The following is a 16,980-nucleotide window of genomic DNA, read 5'->3' as shown; positions in this document are numbered from 1 at the left end:
AGCCTGTTCCCTTTTGGATTAGATTAGTACGAGCTGAATGGGTAGCTTCCTGTAATAATAATCGTTCTTCCTATTATATCTTTATTTGCCAGTATAACTCTCTCCCACAGTTGTGGTTATATCCTGGTACACACAAACACGCTTTGTTTGGGTCCTTTGATCTGTTTCCTTATTGCTGCTGTTTTTGTTGGAATTTTTTTTTTGCTCAAGCATAAGAGGCTTCTTTGTTGTGGAGCCAGAAATCTGCAGAGGAAGGTCAGTCTACCATCACTGGGAGAAAACGCACTGCACTCTTGCTGAATGACAGAGATGTATCGCTAGGTCTAGGTCACCACCACAGGTAGCATCTTCACGGTTGGTGCGATTTTGTGGTCAGTGTTTGGGCTATGCTGGTGCAGGGTGCACTGGGCTTATAACTTCGATTATAATCTACCTCCTATAATTTGAACGCTGGGAGCAATGGGTATGTCTGAATGAGAGAAGGAAGCCTGCACTTTAAGTGTAAAGTGATAAGGCACCAACTCTGATCTGTTTTGAAGGCAGGCGTATGGAAAATGGCAAACGTGGAAGTGATTTGTTTTAAAATCGAAACGAGCCATTTAAAAGGAAGAGAAAGTTCGGGACCCTGAAGAGGCACACTCTCTTCACTTATACTGTTCTGAAGGAGAGAATGTGGGTTTCTCATGTGCACCTTTAATTCTGCTCAGTAATGAGTCCAAAAAGACTGCTGGCCTGTGCAGAGAGCTATGCAACTTCCAGGTAAAATGGCTCTTTACGCTCAGCAGAATTCATGCAGTTGGTAGCTAAACAATCTGACCACGCAGACTTGTCAATTTATACTGCTTCATGTCATCATTAACAGGGAGCCCTATTGATTTTTTTTATAAGTGTTGCTCATGATGAAAAAAGACTCAGGCTTGAGATCTTACGCCTTCATTATTCGGAAATAAAAGATTATAAGGTGGTGTAATGTGGCAGATGGTAGGAGCGAATTGTAGAGTAGATAAGGATTGCCACGATAGGGGATTCTCGGCTCTGTCACTGAGGCATGCTTGTTGATGGTGAAAAATATTAAGTGGGTGTAAAAGGCCAAGTTGAATAGGTTAGAAATGCCTCAGCTCTTTTTTATCTGGAGCTTGGGGGCCACATGTCTGAATTGAAAGCTCAATATAGAATTAAAGGGAAGTTCCATTCAGTGGTTGAGGAAGGAAGGTAAAGGTCTGAGGGGCGTCTGGCAGAAGTAGTTTTTTTAAAAGAGGAAGTAAGTGTGAAATAAGAAATCGCAGTAATGAACTTTCTGCTGATAACTGTTTAGATGTGTAACTCGATTGAAAACTTACTGAGCCAACAAAAACTCTGGTTACTGTTCCAAGCTCTAACTAACATCAGAACATTTTTCTTAAAAGATTGGTGAAGAATTACACGGTCAAAGAGCTATGTATACTTGGTCTGCGCACATTTGGGCCAAATCTTGTGTGGTTACTTTGTGGCTATCAGGTCATTTCAATACATTCTTCACTTGGGGATAACGTGACTGACCTCAGCTGAGGAATCTGCTGAAATGGTGGTGCTGTGCTTGTACCTTCACTCGTAGATCCTTCAAAGTTATTTTTGGCTTTAGGCTGGTCTTTTTGGGTCTAAAGTATTCTCCAAGGGATAGTAATCATTGTAACATTGGATTAAAATTGTTATTATAGATATTGAAATGTTTTTGGGCTCTTCTTGCTTAACAACCAAATAGTTTGAAGAAGGGAAATTCTTGCATTGCAGATTCCAATGCAACTTCTTACAAATAGCAGAGGATAACATTTTTGAAATGTCCTGCTGGCTGGGGGCGATAATATCAATACCTTAGAAATAATCACATCAAACTGTTGGCATAGAGTTGTAGAAGGTAGTTCGGAATGTGCAAGTTGTTTAAGACAGGAACGTGCAGTCCATTGGTCTTTCAATTCTCGTTTCATTGATATATCTAAAAGTTCCAATGTTAAGTTAAAATTAATTTTGTTTTGGTGGAGTTAGTTCAAGTGTGTATAGCAATGAAGTATGCCTAGGGATCTAAAGATAATCCACCCTCCTATGGTCTGAACTGCATGGACTTTTTTGTGGCACCATCCAAAATAGATGGATGCACCTTCTGTGGGTGGGGAAGTGACCTGCCTAGGGTGGGCAGGGCTCGTTTAAGACCTGTCTGAAAGACGGGATGGCTGATTTTGGTAATTCTTGTCCTCTGGCAACGTTCCTAAGAATAACTCTGATCTTTGATTTTTTTTTTGTGTGTATGTGTGTGTGTGATAGAACCGGGGACGCTTGGCTGAAAAGAGAACAATTCCTTTGCCACCAACAAGAGTACCTAAGAAAGAACTGACCTCGGCTTTTACAAATAGTGAAGATAGTGAAGAGAGCGAGAAAGCAAATGGTGACCGCCCTCCTGAGGTAAAGCAGGAAGAGGAGATTCAGGCTAGCACAATGAAAAGAAGGTAACAGTTTACTAAGTGTTTAATTTATGTTGGAAGATAGATCTATGAGGTTATTTTACAAAGACTATGTATGGTGCACCCTAAGATGCATTGTTGTCTGTATAATTAGGAAACCATGGTGTTCAGCTTCACTACTGTATCAGGGCAGCGAGATCGACAATTTTGTTCCAGTGGAGACAAGTGCTTCAACAACAGCCAGAAAGATTGTAATCCTCTCACTATAGGGGCAGTACTGCACCATGATAAAGGTCCAATTTGTTGAGCGGGGATAACTTGTTCCGCCATAAAATGCCCCCAAGAAGGAAACGGGTAGAAAAGTTTTACTTGTTTCAGTGGTCACCGTGAGACTTGCTACTTATTATTGAAAGCCCAGAGTCTCAGGGCACAGAAGGAGGCTGGACATTCCACTGCCACTGTTCTGGCTGTCTGAAAGTGGGGTAAAACACCACCGCACTGTTCTTGCTCCGTGCCTGGGTTATATGTATCGTAAAACTGTGCACTGTAGCCCTGTGGCTTATCCATGCATTAATTTTAACTTACACTGCGAAATTTTTGCAAAATTTGTTCCTGGTGGGTACCAGGAATGGTGGAGCAACATTTCCATGGCCTCCCCCTCTCCCCTTGACCTTCTCCCACACAAGGCACATGTGACCTCTCCAATATTTTCAAATATTTACCCACTTCCCTTTTTTTTTGAAAAGCCGTCATTGATTCTGTTCACACCACAGCTTCTGGTAGGACTTTCCGCAAGCCTCTTGTGTTTTTTTTTAAAAAAAAATCCTCCTAACCTCATTTTTAATTGCAAAAAAACATTCCGCAGACTTTCAAATAGGGAGCTGAGAGTAAATCTGTGCAGATCTGATTCAGCGTCTTGCCTAATGGGACTTTTGGAAAAAATAAAATAAAAGCCTCCCCTTCATGTTGGGGCTCCCATCGCACCCACGCGTCCTTTGGGTGAAACTGGAAGCAGAAAATGTGTTCCCACTGTTGCAATGCGATTTGCTGCTGGCAGACTATCAGCAGTGGCCTGTGGTGGCTTGTCTTCTGTCGATTCCTCACTCTTGTTTCTGCTTCCTTCCCTGGGGAGAAGTTGCCTTATCTTTTTGTCCTTGCTTGCTGCTTCTTCCAGATGGCACAGTTGAGATGACGAGCCCCTGGGTTTTGGGGAGGTTGGCGGTCGGGTGGGGGGAGGGGTGGGTGGTTGGGGGTGGGGTGGGGGTGGTGTTGGTTTAATTTCCTGTGGTAGTTTGTGGCTCATACATTTTATTTTTGGTTCACTGTTTGAGCATGTTAACCCATTTAGAGAGTGCCAGGTTAGCGTGACAAGGAATATTGTGTTGGGGGTGGGGGGAGGAGGGGGGTTAGTGGGAAACGAGTACAATCACGTTTGGAGCAACAAGAAAAAAGCAACTGTCGCACTTCCTTCTTGGGTGGGTGGGGGGGGTTGCGGTTTGGTGCAGGGAGGAGGGGGAAGGGGGGAACAATTAGGAGTGATTCCTGATCTGTATTTTGGAATTGAATATTATAAATGTGCAATTAAGTAAAGCCAAAGAATTAATGCAGTAAGTCATTCAGCAGGGCCCATTTTAGCACATTAACCCATTTAGACAGTGTTGGATTAGTGCATAATTCAGCCTGATGTGAATATGTTAACTGGCGAGAGGAGGTCAATATTCACATCCTATTGCTCTGTGGTGGAATTTATTGAAGCACAAATGTACTGTGTCAAGGTGCAACCTCAAACTATTTCTTTTTGCTCCCTCTTAACAAAGAGTTAATTTTGCTTCTTGCAATCATTGTGATTCAACATATTGCAGGTTACGTTATATAGAGCAATGTACAATTTGCAGCGCAGAGGGGGTCATTTAGCCCCATGAGTCTCCTCCCACTCCATGTCATCTCACCCTATCAGCATAAACTTATAGGAATTCTTTAAGGGAGATACAGATGCTTTCTGGGTCTTTGTGGGTGTTTTGACAGTCACTAGCGCATTACGAGAAATTGTGACATTCGCTGCCTGTGATTTTCAATCCAGTCAAAATAATGGTTGAAAAATGGGGTCCAGTGTATGGCTGAGCTCTGCCATATACCCCCAATTGCCAAGTGCTTGAAATTAGATAAGTCTGCGTGTTTCCAATTCTGTAACGTCGGCCATCTCTCCCCAACTCAGCCCATCTTCTGACGAAACCCATTTGTATATCTTTATCACCCTTGGATTTGATTTACACCTCTGCTGCTCTCATTGGTCTCCTGACTTCAAACCTCTATAAACACCAGCTTATCCATGACTGTGCAGTTTGGGTCCTATCAAAATCCCACTTGCTGTGGTCACCCATGACCTCTCTGACCTACATTTAGCTTCTCATCCCCCAAAACTCAAATGAAAAAAAATTCTTGTGTTGTCTTTAAAATTTCATCCTTTGCCTTGCAATCCCTCTCCATCCCCAACTCGCTGCCCTGTTTTAGCCCTGCAATTACTATTGACCCACGAATGGTTTCTTCCTCTGACTCCGGCCTCTTCTCACTTTGTCCACCATTGGCTGCCCCATTATCTGGAGTTCTGTTCCCAACCCCTTCTCTGGGCCCCTCCTTGACTCTCACCTCTTTGATCAAGATTTTGGGCGCTCAGTACTGAGTTCTCTATTGGCTCAGTGTCTGTCCACGCCTGTGTGAAGCATTTGGAGCATTTTTCTACCTTAAGAGGTCAGATGTAAATGCAGGTTGTTGCACATATAACCACGGCTCACATGTAGCGTGACTGAATATAAATGTATCTCCATTCCAATAATGGAAGAAAATAAACAATAATGTGACGACCTTTAAGCCGGAAGCAATAAAATAAGGAAAATGAGCAATTTCCTTAAAATATCTGTGGAACCTATCATTGTTTTTAAGAAAGTTTGAAGAGGACTTCCAAGAGCTTGCACCAATTGTAAAGAGATCAATTGCAATTTTCTTGGATAATAAGAAATACTGGCCCAAGTGACCTGTCACCTCTTGACCTGGAAGAAGTACCAGCAGGAATTGGAAAGTTAAGAAAGAAGCTACGTGGCTGGCAGTCACAAAGGAGAGCTACAAGGAAAGGAGCTGGAGGGTGAAGGCAATCAGTGCACAGATGCGGACATGAAGAGAAACAGAGACAGAAAGAGGAACACAGAATTTTTTTGAGGAGAAGAAGCAGATCATTCTTAGGAAGAGGTCAAATTTTCTGTTTGGCCGAAAAGGAGACGGGAGCTCTTGAGGTACTATGCGAGCTAGCTAAAAAGGTCTAAAACCTGGAAAGCCGTGTGAATATCTCAGGAGCGCTAAACAGCTGGGTTTTCCCCAGAAGTGGTGAACCGGCATGTTATTGGTTGGTTGGGTGAAAAGAACTCTGGAAAACCACACCATCAGGGCTGTTGTGGCCCGAGAGAGAGAGAGGGTTTGTAGAAGTGTCTTGTTGATGATATTCATAACCGTGAAATTGGAAGTTGAAAGCTGTTGTCAGATAGGACTTCTGTTCTAACCTACATGAATAAAGAACAGCATATTGTGGAACTGTGTAGCTACATAGTGCCACATTTATGCAGGAGTGATGTGGGTGTACATGGTTGTGTAAGACATATCTATGTTGCACCGACTATTTAAAGTGAAATTTACCATTTCATTTGAAATATCAGTTGCCTGTTAATTTATATGTAATTTATGTTGGTTCTGATTCATGTTAAAGAAAAAGCTACGAGAAGCGGAATCTTGTTGGTCATTTCTTCATGTGGGGGCTGTTCATTAAAATTGCTTATTTTTGTTTTATGGTTTCCCCATGGGGATCATAATAATAGAAATACATTAAATGCCAAAATTAAGGAGATAACGCAAATCATTCAGCCAAGTCCTTTATCTGTGAACCGGAGTCCGACAATTTATGGTGGCTCAGTCAGTGTACCCACAATAGATCAGGGAAATCCTGCATTTCATGGCCAATCTCTGTCAACTTATCTGATAATGAGGTGGGAATGACAGGAAAGGCACTAAACTGGGAAGGGAAAGGACTCGACCAGAGCTCCCTCTCCTGATCACTGTGTAGCACACAAATATAAACAGCAAATGCTCAGCACCTTGGGTAGCATCAGTAGACGGAGAAGCAGAGTTAACATTCCAGGTTAATCTCCTTTCATCAGCACTCCCATGCTGGAATGGGGGAACGTTGGATTTGGCTCAGCCATGAAGCCTCTGTAGTTGAATAGGTGGCTTACACATAAAAGTGATCATGTAGGCGAACTATTAAAGGGCAGCCGTGGAATTGTACCCCTGGAAGGAGTCCACTCCACTAAAGAGAACAAATTGATGGAAAAGCAGAATCTATATTATTCCCAGTTGATGAATTGTCCCAACATTCCCAATGGTTTATGCTTTGGTTAGGTTGGTTAGGTGCCATCATCAGTTATTAGGTGATAATTTAAAAAGTGACAATTAGACCAATGTAGATAGCTAGGGAAGTAGCAAAGTGTCCTCAAAGTGCTGAGAAGGGGGGAACGGAAGAGGTGAAGTGGGAAATGGTAGAGCATGAGTATGAGCCAATGATCCCGTGCTGCTCAAACACTGACCAGCATTACTGACCGAGTGGATGGAGGAATGAGGTGACAGTTTTTAGCAGAAGTGGGTTCTTCATATTGCAGCTCTGGTGTTGCTGCTCAAAGACTCAGAGAATTGTTTGGTGTGAAAGTGAGATAGGCCAGGATGTGGATAGAAAGATCAAATCTCCTTTCCTCTCAAGGCCTGGTTACACATTCAGCCCAGCCTGATAAATTGAAAGCTTCCTGTCCGCTGGCTGTTAAAAGATATAACAGGAAATGAGTTTGGGCCACTCTTGGTCTCGGACCACAGATAGAAATTTGCCCATACGTTGGTACTAACGGGCAGTAAATTGGCAGTTACACTCAACGAGGTCACAAAGGCTTGAGTGGGAGATCGCAAAGTGCCAGGCTGGCGCAGAAGCAGGCGTTCTTCAGAGGCTGCAGTTGAGGCTCACTAGTAAGGTGGTGAGAACTTCACTCTGCATCTAACCTGGCACTCGGTGCCCGAGGTGGAAAGCGTTCCATATTCATCCTTTGTCTGGAATACAAAATTGTACTTAAAAACCATTGAATCTGACATTTTTAATTGTTTTGTAATGCAGCCTTGTGTGTATGAAGACACATCTGTTTGAGGGGAAGAAATTGTATTTGGAGGTTCTTCCTTTGCACGGCAGGGGTTCAAAACCTCCATGGGGAGAAGAAAATCCTTCAAATGTGTCCTAGTGCAAAGCGTGTGTTGGATTTGGGCCAGGATTTCAGGAAGCTGCAATTGATCTAATGAGGATTAAGAGCCAATACCAAAAGGAAGTGGCTAGTTATATCCCAGCAATAATGCAGTATTAAAATGACAAATGGCCAGACAATAGACCTTCCTTAACAAAGAACGGATAGGAATAAGCAATAAAAGTGGCTGCAGAGGAAAAGGGTTTTTAAGAATTACATTTTTGGGCCTGCGTGCTGCCTGCTTAATCTTTGCAATGGGTTCCAGAAACAGAGCTGAATTATTCTGTAACAATTTTTGAAAAAAAGCCCACTTTCTACTCATGAAAATAGTAGTGGTTTCTTGTTCATAGTTTTGGCTTTAACACTATAAATTATCGATACTGAGTACGGTAGCACAGTGCTAGCATATGTTCCTGGGATAGTAATCCAGAGGCTGGGACTAATGACTCGGAGATGGGTTTTAATCCTATCACAGCAGCTGGGTAATCTCAATTTACTGAAATAAATAAATCCGGAGTAACAAGCTAGTGCCGGTAATGGTGATCAGGTGCCGGTTGTTGTAAAGACCCATAGGGTTCACTAATGTTTTTTAGGGAAGGAAATCTGCCATCTTTCCCCAGTCTGGCCTACACGTGACTCCAGACCCACAGCAAAGTGGTTATCTCTTAATGGCCCCTCCGAAATGGCCGAGCAAGCCACCAAGTTGTACCAAATAGTTACGGCTGCAGTGACCCACCACCACCTGCTTGACAGCAGCAATAAATGCTAACCTTGTCAGGGATGCCCATAGACAGTGAATGAATTAAAAAAAAAAATCATAAATATAGATTCAAGAGGAGCCACTGAACAAATGCATGCATCTCGGGGAGAAGAACCACTGCTGAAGGATGCAAAAGCAACGTTTCAATAAAAGGGTCGATTTTTAAATTGCAGGCCTTCAAGTGCGTACGTCTATTTCCAACCCCCCCCTCCCCAGCCCCAGCACACACACACACCCCGCCCCCCCACCCCCCACCCCACCCCCACCACCATCAAAATTTAATCACGGATTCTTGATGGATCAGTCCGGGGGTGAGGCTTCATATTGGGAGTGGAGCATGCAGTGTCGCAGCCTTATTTTGCATTGTGTGAAACGTTGTTGATGCAAGCCATCAAGATGAGGCAGCAGGGGTGAGGCGGAGGATTGGGAGGTGTGGGTGGGAACTTTCTCTTGTGTTCAAAACATGGAAAGAGATTGCGTTTTACAAAAGGTCTTTTCAGTTTCATAGCGACTTCTCTTCTCTTGAGGCATTCTCAGCTTGTTTTCCGCTCACGGGTTGCGCGATTTGCAAAGATCACAGCAATTGCAGCAGATCGCAGTCCCACACACATGTGCTGTACTTCGCCGCAGAAGGAATTGTGTGTGGGAGCTTAGCTCGTGGGTTTTTTTTTTCTTTTAAAATGACTTCAGGGCTACATTAGTTCAATGTTGTTTAAAAAGGCAAGGAAATCCTGAGGAAATGCTGGATGTGAACTGCTATAATTTTGAGCCTCTTTTTATGTTCCACAAATGTTTTCATTTTTGTTGTCCTTTAGCTATTTTCCCATGCAATGTGCGGTGCATTCCTGGCTGCCTGAGAACGCTGACACACAATTTGGTGACACTCGGAAGTGACTCTGGGGAAGGGGAATAAAGAGGGAGAAATGGGGAGACGTTTGCCACACGGCATTGGGAGAGCAGGAACCGGATGGGTCTGCGCTCAGACACAGTGGGGGTAATTTTATCCCCCTGAAACTGGTGTGAGGAATTAAATCTTAAATCCAAACCCAACCCATTGTGAAGCTGCCAACTCCCACTTTGAATGAAAGTGGAATGGTGTGGTGGGGCGGGGAGGGTGGGGGGTGGGGTTGGTTAGGGATTAGATGCTTCCACAGGGTGGGTTGCTCATTTATATATTTTAATGAGGCTGGGCGCCTCAGGTTTTACCTCCTTCCCAAGCCTTAACACTGGTCAGGCAGCTTTCCTGACTAAACTCCTTTCCTCCCAGTCCTATCTCCCTTTTGGCAATCCCACCCCAATGTGTTTGAATGCCTATGTACAGTTTATAGCAGAATCTTGGATTTGAAAGTCAGATTAGATTTATGGAGCAATAATTAATCTCTTTCTCGCGTGCGCTCTCTCACTCACACTCTCTCTCTCTCTCCCCCTAACATTCAGACTATTCATATTTATTGCCATGGCAGAACTTCTCCTGTGCTTTGTTAACTCCATTCTGCTTTGTGGAGCCTTGGTGTAATTAATGGGAACTTATTCCTGCTGGACCTTGGTTCCAGCTAGGACAGAGCGCTGTGATTGTATAGGGACTGTTTCCCATGTTACAGACAGTAATCCTCCCTTTGCAACATGGCTTCTCTAATTGTTGAGAAACTCTATGATGGGGCTGAGCTAAACCCATTGCTTCTCTCTCCGCCATAAAGTCAACACAGTTGTACCTTCTTGATTGCTGGAAGGCGATCATGAATAAGACCAGTGGCTGTTTCGCACCAACCCTCCCAACAGCGGAAGGCCACTTAAACCAATTGCGGCTGCCCGATTACTGCTCCGATTGGGATGAGCTGTCTCAGTTCGGAAAATTGGCTCTGAGATGTGTCCTGATGGGTAGGCTTCAGCCTGGGCTTGACAACAAGACCAGGCCTGGCACTTCATGAAATGCCGAAACGGAAAGGCCCAAGAATTGATGGAAATTGATGCTCAAAGGCTAATGAGCTCACCCTGAGTGAGCTGCTGGCACAGGTCACACCTTCACAGGCAGTTTGCCCGAATGAAGAGATCAGTGTCAGACTGCATGCCTCAACAGCATTGCCTCTCAGTTAAAATCCAGCTGGAGGGATGGATTGGAGCAGACTTTGTGCGGGGGTTGTGGGGGGGTGGTTGGTGGTGAAGGTGATGATGATTCCCGCAGAGTTTAATTTTAAACTTGCCTTTGTTTGGTGGTTGCTGCTGAACCCTGGGTTGTGCAGGCCCTGTGTGCTCCACTCATTGGTGACTTTCAGCAAGGATCCCTTCAAATTAGGCCTCAAATTTACATTCTTAAGGGGGCTAAAGCTTGATTTAAATATCCACCCGGGAATTGGGTCAGCACCTGCACAGGTTTAGACACAGGTAGTCCCATTGTTTGATTGGTATGCTTTATGTCTATGATGTGCCTGAAAATGGGTGCAACACATTCCAGTTTTTATCCCTAAATGCCTTTTAAGTGTTGAACCAGAGGGGGTGGAACATATTTTGTTTCATTTTATGTTGTCATTCGCTGTTGCTGGTAGGAAAATTTGTACAAAGTGGTTAGGAACTCCTCTGCAACCTCCACATTGAACCTTTGTGGAGATAGACAACCCAACCTACCCAATATGTAAGCAATGACTAATAGGTTCAGTCAAGTCTTAACTGGATGCTGATGGGGAATGTTCCCACTTGTACAAGAACTAACAGGCGTGTGTCTCATTAACACCTGCCCTCGGGGGTGGATTTGGGTGGGGCAGGGGTTTGGATTCACAGCTGTCACCGGCTTAATCACAGAGCAACATTTGTGCTCCAGTTCTGCAGCAAAGCTATTGCTTTGCTAGGCAGGCTCACCCAGTTGGAAGGGAACCCGGGCATGAAAAGTGGGACCAACAAACCCTTGAAAAGGCATGACCTCCCCTCCCCGGTACTGCCTTCTCTCAGTGTAGATGACCGTCAGGTTCTTCAGAGTGAAAGGTTAGCAAAGCATTAGCGAATGTGGATTTGTATTAAGACTGCAATCTAAAGTCCTGATTTAGTCACGGTTTTAAATCTGTTTCAATGTCTATATTGGGCTCCAGTGCAACGCAACTTATAACAATTGTGGCCAGTGTTTTGACATTTATTGTGTAATAGCATTTACCTACACAGATTGTGCCTTAAAAATAGCCTTGCTACTGCTCGAATCTTGTCTTTGCAAAATTTTGGAGCCTAATCACTGGAGAGATAAATGAATATTGCTAATTAGATCTAATTTGCTTATGCAGATTTATTAAATAATGAAAAGACATGGCAGGTATAATTGAGACCATCCTATACCGAGCTTTGGTGAATCATATGTTGTATGTGTAATGGATTCATCAGTTTTCAGACAGGTATGTCACCTAGTTTGCAGCTTTTCAAACATAGGTTGTTGGTCTGAGAAGGGCCAGTGAGGGGATCCCAGGAGGAATTTTGTCAGAGTTCTACATTTGTCCGCTTACTGGGACATTGTCCGCTGTTTGCCGTGTATCTATTCCGCGTACAGTAAACCGTCCTCTGCAACGGTAGCACTGTTTTCTGCTGGGTGACTTGAGTATCTTTTGGAAGTTGATGACTGGGATTCCCCGGAGTGTGTTGACATTCCCAGGCATCCCTGAAAATATTGAGGGACATGGGGGAGAATTATTCCCCCTCCTGTCGGGTGGGCCGGCTGGGGGGTGGGTGCGGGTGGGCGGGGAGCCGATAGCCGCCTGCGCTCGGCTGCACGCCGCCATTTTACCGCCCGGCGTGATGCGCACCCGGAAGCGCTCAGCGCTCCCTGAAAGAGCGCAGGAATCACCCTGAGGCACGGAGCTGCCTCAAGGAGATTAAGTTCATATTTAAAGTTTGAAGTAAAGAGAGAGAAAAATTATTTGGACATGTCCCCTCATGCGACAGCACCACATGAGCTGAGACATGTTTACATAGTGAGCGAATTTTATTTATTAATTTAATAGAACTTTCATGAAATCTCATCCCGCCTGGGTGACAGTTTGGTGGGTGTGCACCCGCCCCCCCCCCCCCCGCCCCGGAACGAAAAGATCGGAATGATGCGCGGTAATGTCGGGGCGCACCACGCCGGCCGGTAAAATGGCGGCGTGCAGCCGAGCGCAGGCGGCTATCGGCTCCCCGCCCACCCGCACCCACCCCCCAGCCGGCCCACCCGACAGGGGGCAGAATAATTCTCCCCCATGTCCCTCAATATTTTCAGGGATGCCTGGGAATGTCAACACACTCCGGGGAATCCCAGTCATCAACTTCCAAAAGATACTCAAGTCACCCAATTGCCACCCCGCGTCATTTTACGTGGCAGCGCGTGGGGCGCACCCCCACACGCCGACGTGAATTCTCCCCATGGGGGTCCTCTGAATGCAAAGTTGGGAAAGGGCTCCCTCATTCTTTGTGGAGATTGCTCCATTCGCAGTGGAAGAACCATGTTCGTGCAAACACTTGAACGTTGCAGCGTTTATTGGATACTCACTGGCGCATGTCAATAAATCTAAAGCCACTTGACTGTAGAGAAAGCTCGGTCATTGCGGCATTATCCTGAAATAGGCAGCAACCTGTCTATCACGTTTTCTGATTCTTTCTACGTACGACTAGTACTTCTACATTGGTTTCTGGAAACCTATTTGGATTTTCAGGCCGGGATGTTTTAGCCCTGTCACGGAGAGACGCGCTGCAGGACATGCAGCAGACTAGCCAAAAGTCCATTGGCTTTCGGTGGGACCGGATGATCCTGGCGGCAGGTGAGGCTGGAAAATCCCACCCTCAGTGTCTGAAACCAGAAAAAAATGAAAGCATCTGCTACTTTTTTGGTACTCCTTAGCTTGTGGTGTGTTTTAACATACTGACCAGATGAAATTTCTCTCTCTGACACTGTGTGGAAGGATTGTGAACTATTTTTTTCTAGGAGTGCCCCATTGTCATAGGGTTTTGGAGAGTGATGTTGGATTAGATAACCACCCCCCCCCCCTCCCCTCCCCACCGTCCTGTGCTTGCAAGTCTGTCATTTGCTCTGACCAGTCCCTGGGCGAGGTTACCCCAATTTGTTATGATCCCTGATGGGGTACTCCAAATTATTATGCTCTCCGGGTGAGGAGGGATGCACTGGCTCCCTTTCTTTATTCAACATCAGTCCTTTGGTTTGTCCATGAGGAGTAGATGGTGAAATGTTGTGGCCACTAATTTGGGGTAATTCCAGTAGCGCTGACAGTTGAGCAGTTGGCTTGGAGACTCTTGGTTCTGCAAGTTAGCTGAAGGGAGTTGGGATGTTTCCTTTTTGATTGTGGCTTTGCTGACTTGTAACTTGCTTCCAGCAATCAAAGAGAAAGAGCAAGTGCAGAGATGCCAATTTGGTGTTCTTCAGCTGTGACCTTCACAGCACACACACACACACCAAAACTAGAACACCAGACTAGCACGCAGAAGTAGGGTTGCAGTTGGCTTTTTAAAACCCCTTTCCTTGACATTCCTGGAAGGGAAAAACAAACATGCCTTTTGCCCAGATCTGTTTTCTTTTCAACTCCAATCATGTTCACAGTCCTGGATATAACCTAACAGGAGGTGGTTTCGGCTGAGATGCTAATTATTTTCTATTATCTCCACAACTCCAGGATATCAGTTTGCATTGTATTTTTTCCTTTGAAGTGCTTCTGTCTGTAGTAGGCCATGTCGTGCCTTTTAGGTGCGACATTCTGTTCTCTCTGAACTAGTTGGTTAGATAATCCACATGGGGATTTTTCAGCCAGCTTTTACTTCTATGTTCTTGTTTTTAAAAAAAACACATGTCTTGCTTAAAAGTTCAATATGTCCATAAGTAATTCGGGGGTAGGATCCGTGCTCGTGACACTTAATTGATTCATCTATCCGTGTCTCTGATCACAATCGCTGCTGCTTGTTTCAGCAGTTAATATCTTGCTCTTGGAAATGTGGCTGAGGAATATGATTAGAAATGAGACACAGGGAGCTAGTGAATGAGAAGCTGAGCTGAAGCCCCAACAGCCTGCCCAGGTGGACATTAAAAGATCCACATCACTCACCTACTCACTCACTCTCTGAAGATGAACAGGATGTTCCCTTGATGTTCTGGCTAACAATCAGATCAGGTTGTCTGTACTTCTCTGCTACAAGATGTAATGGATTTATTATATGACATTATTGAATGTGGGAAATTAATTGTGCAGCCTTTCAGTAATGGAATTGTTTTGAAAGATTTGTATTTTCTGTTGATAATCTTTTTTTTTCCTAAAGAAGAACATTTATGACGTAAATTGAAACTGTATCCTTGATGGCCTAAACCATTGCTTCCCAGTGGCTTGATAGGAGCAACAAGGTGGTGAGACTCTCTGGAGTGGAAGTCCAGTGGCTGGTTTACAGCACTGAGGGAGCATTAGGGGAAGCTGCACCGCCTGTGTTTTTGACTGATTTTCACTCTCCGACTTACCTTGGGTGCAGGTTTGCCAACCTGGCTGATTTTTTTTGATTGCTGGAGATGTAACCTGTTGGGATAAGGAGAGCACCGGTTTGACCAAGAACGTGAATTAAGAGTTGTTATCATTATTCACCACCTCGTAGTATCTTTTTTAATATATAAACGGATGGATTAAGGAGACTGAAGTTGGAAGTGGCTCAGGAGAAAATGAGGAACCATTTCAAAAGAAAAACAATTGTTTTAGTTCCCCAAATGACAAAGATTATTTGGATGTATGCAAGTATTAGTTGTTCGAGCAGAGTTCTTGTAGGCAGCTCTGCTAACCAACTATAACACGCTCCAAATTAAAGGCTGATTGTGGTCACGGCGTTGAGTTATCTTACATATTTGACTCTCATTTTTTAAAAAAATTGCATTCTGAGTTAACAAAAATCCAATTTACTTGCTTTGAAACAATGGCACTGATTGTACTAGCTGGTTATTTTATGACATATTTGTATTTTGTCACCAACTTAATTTGAATCGGATGCCTGATTTGTTTTTAACCCCTTTCCAAGACTATTTAAAACCACGGAGCTCTGAAAGCATCAGAGGTTGTTGAGAAGAGTTTTGATTACATCAACAGAATGCCTCCCACAGTCTACAGCTGAGTGTCTTGGCTGTTTCCTAGTTATGACAGGTTGTGCTCACACTCTCTCTGCTGTACGGAAGTGTTATTTTTACCTCGCCCCTGTCAATATTCCATATTTCTCTCTCAACTGTGGTCAAAGTGCTTGTGCCAGTTCCAACATGGAGATGTTTGCAGGCGGCTCTAGCATATTGTGGACCATTGGTGTCCAGTTATCATGGAATTATAGGATGGTTGCAGCACAGAAGGAGGTCATCTGGCTGGCTGGGCCTGTGCCACCTTTCTGTGAGGTCACTCGGCTGGTCCCATTCCCGCACCTTTTCCCTGCGAATGTTTTCTTCCCAAATAATTATCCAGTTATCTGTGGCCTAGATCCAGCAGTTGACCTGGCCTCAGTCTCGTTCACATCCGTCCGGATAAAAGAGAAATCGACAGCAGTATCAGAAGAAACCAAACAATGTCATGTTGGTACAACAAGAAAAGACTAAGAGAATGAGACAGGACAAGTTAAGGGCAGCAAGCTTTGTCTGAGCAGGATCTACTTTTTCTGAGCTGCTTTAAGCCTCCGTTTTGACACCATGGGAGCAGCGCCTTTCCAGTCTTACCCAGAAAGCAGCATAAGCATTAGTACCCACTTTAAGCAAAATAGCCTCTCCATTTTTGAGTCATATTAAAAGACAATCACTTTTAATTGTCTCGCCGCTTTGCCCTTCTATTTTACGTGTGAGTGGCTAGCAAAATTAATCAGGTTCTTTGATAGTGGGAAGTGTGACAGCTGAGCCTGACCCTTCACTGTTCACATGGCAGGGGTTATGGATAGAGATCAGGAGTGGGCAAGCCGGTTGATCTTACCCACTTCCTGATCCATGGCGCTGAGGGAAATTTTACTGCCCAACTGCTGCCCTGTTCTGATTCACCACAAGCTAAGGATTGAGTCTGCAACCCTACTGGTGTGTTCGGCTTAGCTACATTAACCTGCTCAACTGTGGGGGAGTGGGGAGAGATTTTGAGGGAACTCCCTTAAATCCATTGGTTCCTTCTCAATTCGTAAGTGGGCGAGGCCTCTGATAAAGCATCCGAGGATTTCCATTCAATGGCGGCTTTCAAAATGGAATTCTATACGTAACTGAAGAGGGAAAATTTGTAGGGATACAGGGGAAGGGTGGGAGAGTGGGACTAGTTGAATTACTCTTAGAGAGAGCTGACAGGGACACGATGGCCTCCTGGGCTGTAACCATTCTATGATTCACGATTCGAAAAGACTTGTTCTAATATTAATCAAGGAAGTTGATTATATCTTACATGTTGAGTTCCCAAAGTGACAAATATGTTACCACCCTGAAGTGACACCGTTGATCTCCAAGGGTTCTTTTCCCACAAAT

At 44.4% G+C, this 16,980-nt stretch overlaps 1 protein-coding gene across 10 annotated transcripts in view; it reads left to right on the top strand.

Annotated features, from left to right (window-relative positions):
• The window catches only part of samd11 (sterile alpha motif domain containing 11), a 236,123-nt gene that overhangs the window by 62,149 nt on the left and 156,994 nt on the right, over positions 1–16,980 (top strand). For all 10 annotated transcript variants that reach the window (XM_041206653.1, XM_041206652.1, XM_041206650.1 and 7 more), the window contains exon 3: positions 2,299–2,480. In XM_041206653.1, coding sequence (XP_041062587.1) covers positions 2,299–2,480 — 182 coding nt within the window. The remainder of the gene's footprint in view (positions 1–2,298; positions 2,481–16,980) is intronic.

The sequence above is a fragment of the Carcharodon carcharias genome, chromosome 15 (genome assembly GCF_017639515.1).
Source record: "Carcharodon carcharias isolate sCarCar2 chromosome 15, sCarCar2.pri, whole genome shotgun sequence".
Taxonomy (NCBI): domain Eukaryota; kingdom Metazoa; phylum Chordata; class Chondrichthyes; order Lamniformes; family Lamnidae; genus Carcharodon; species Carcharodon carcharias.
Note: the sequence above shows the minus strand (reverse complement) of the source record. Positions and strands in the feature narration are given on the sequence as shown.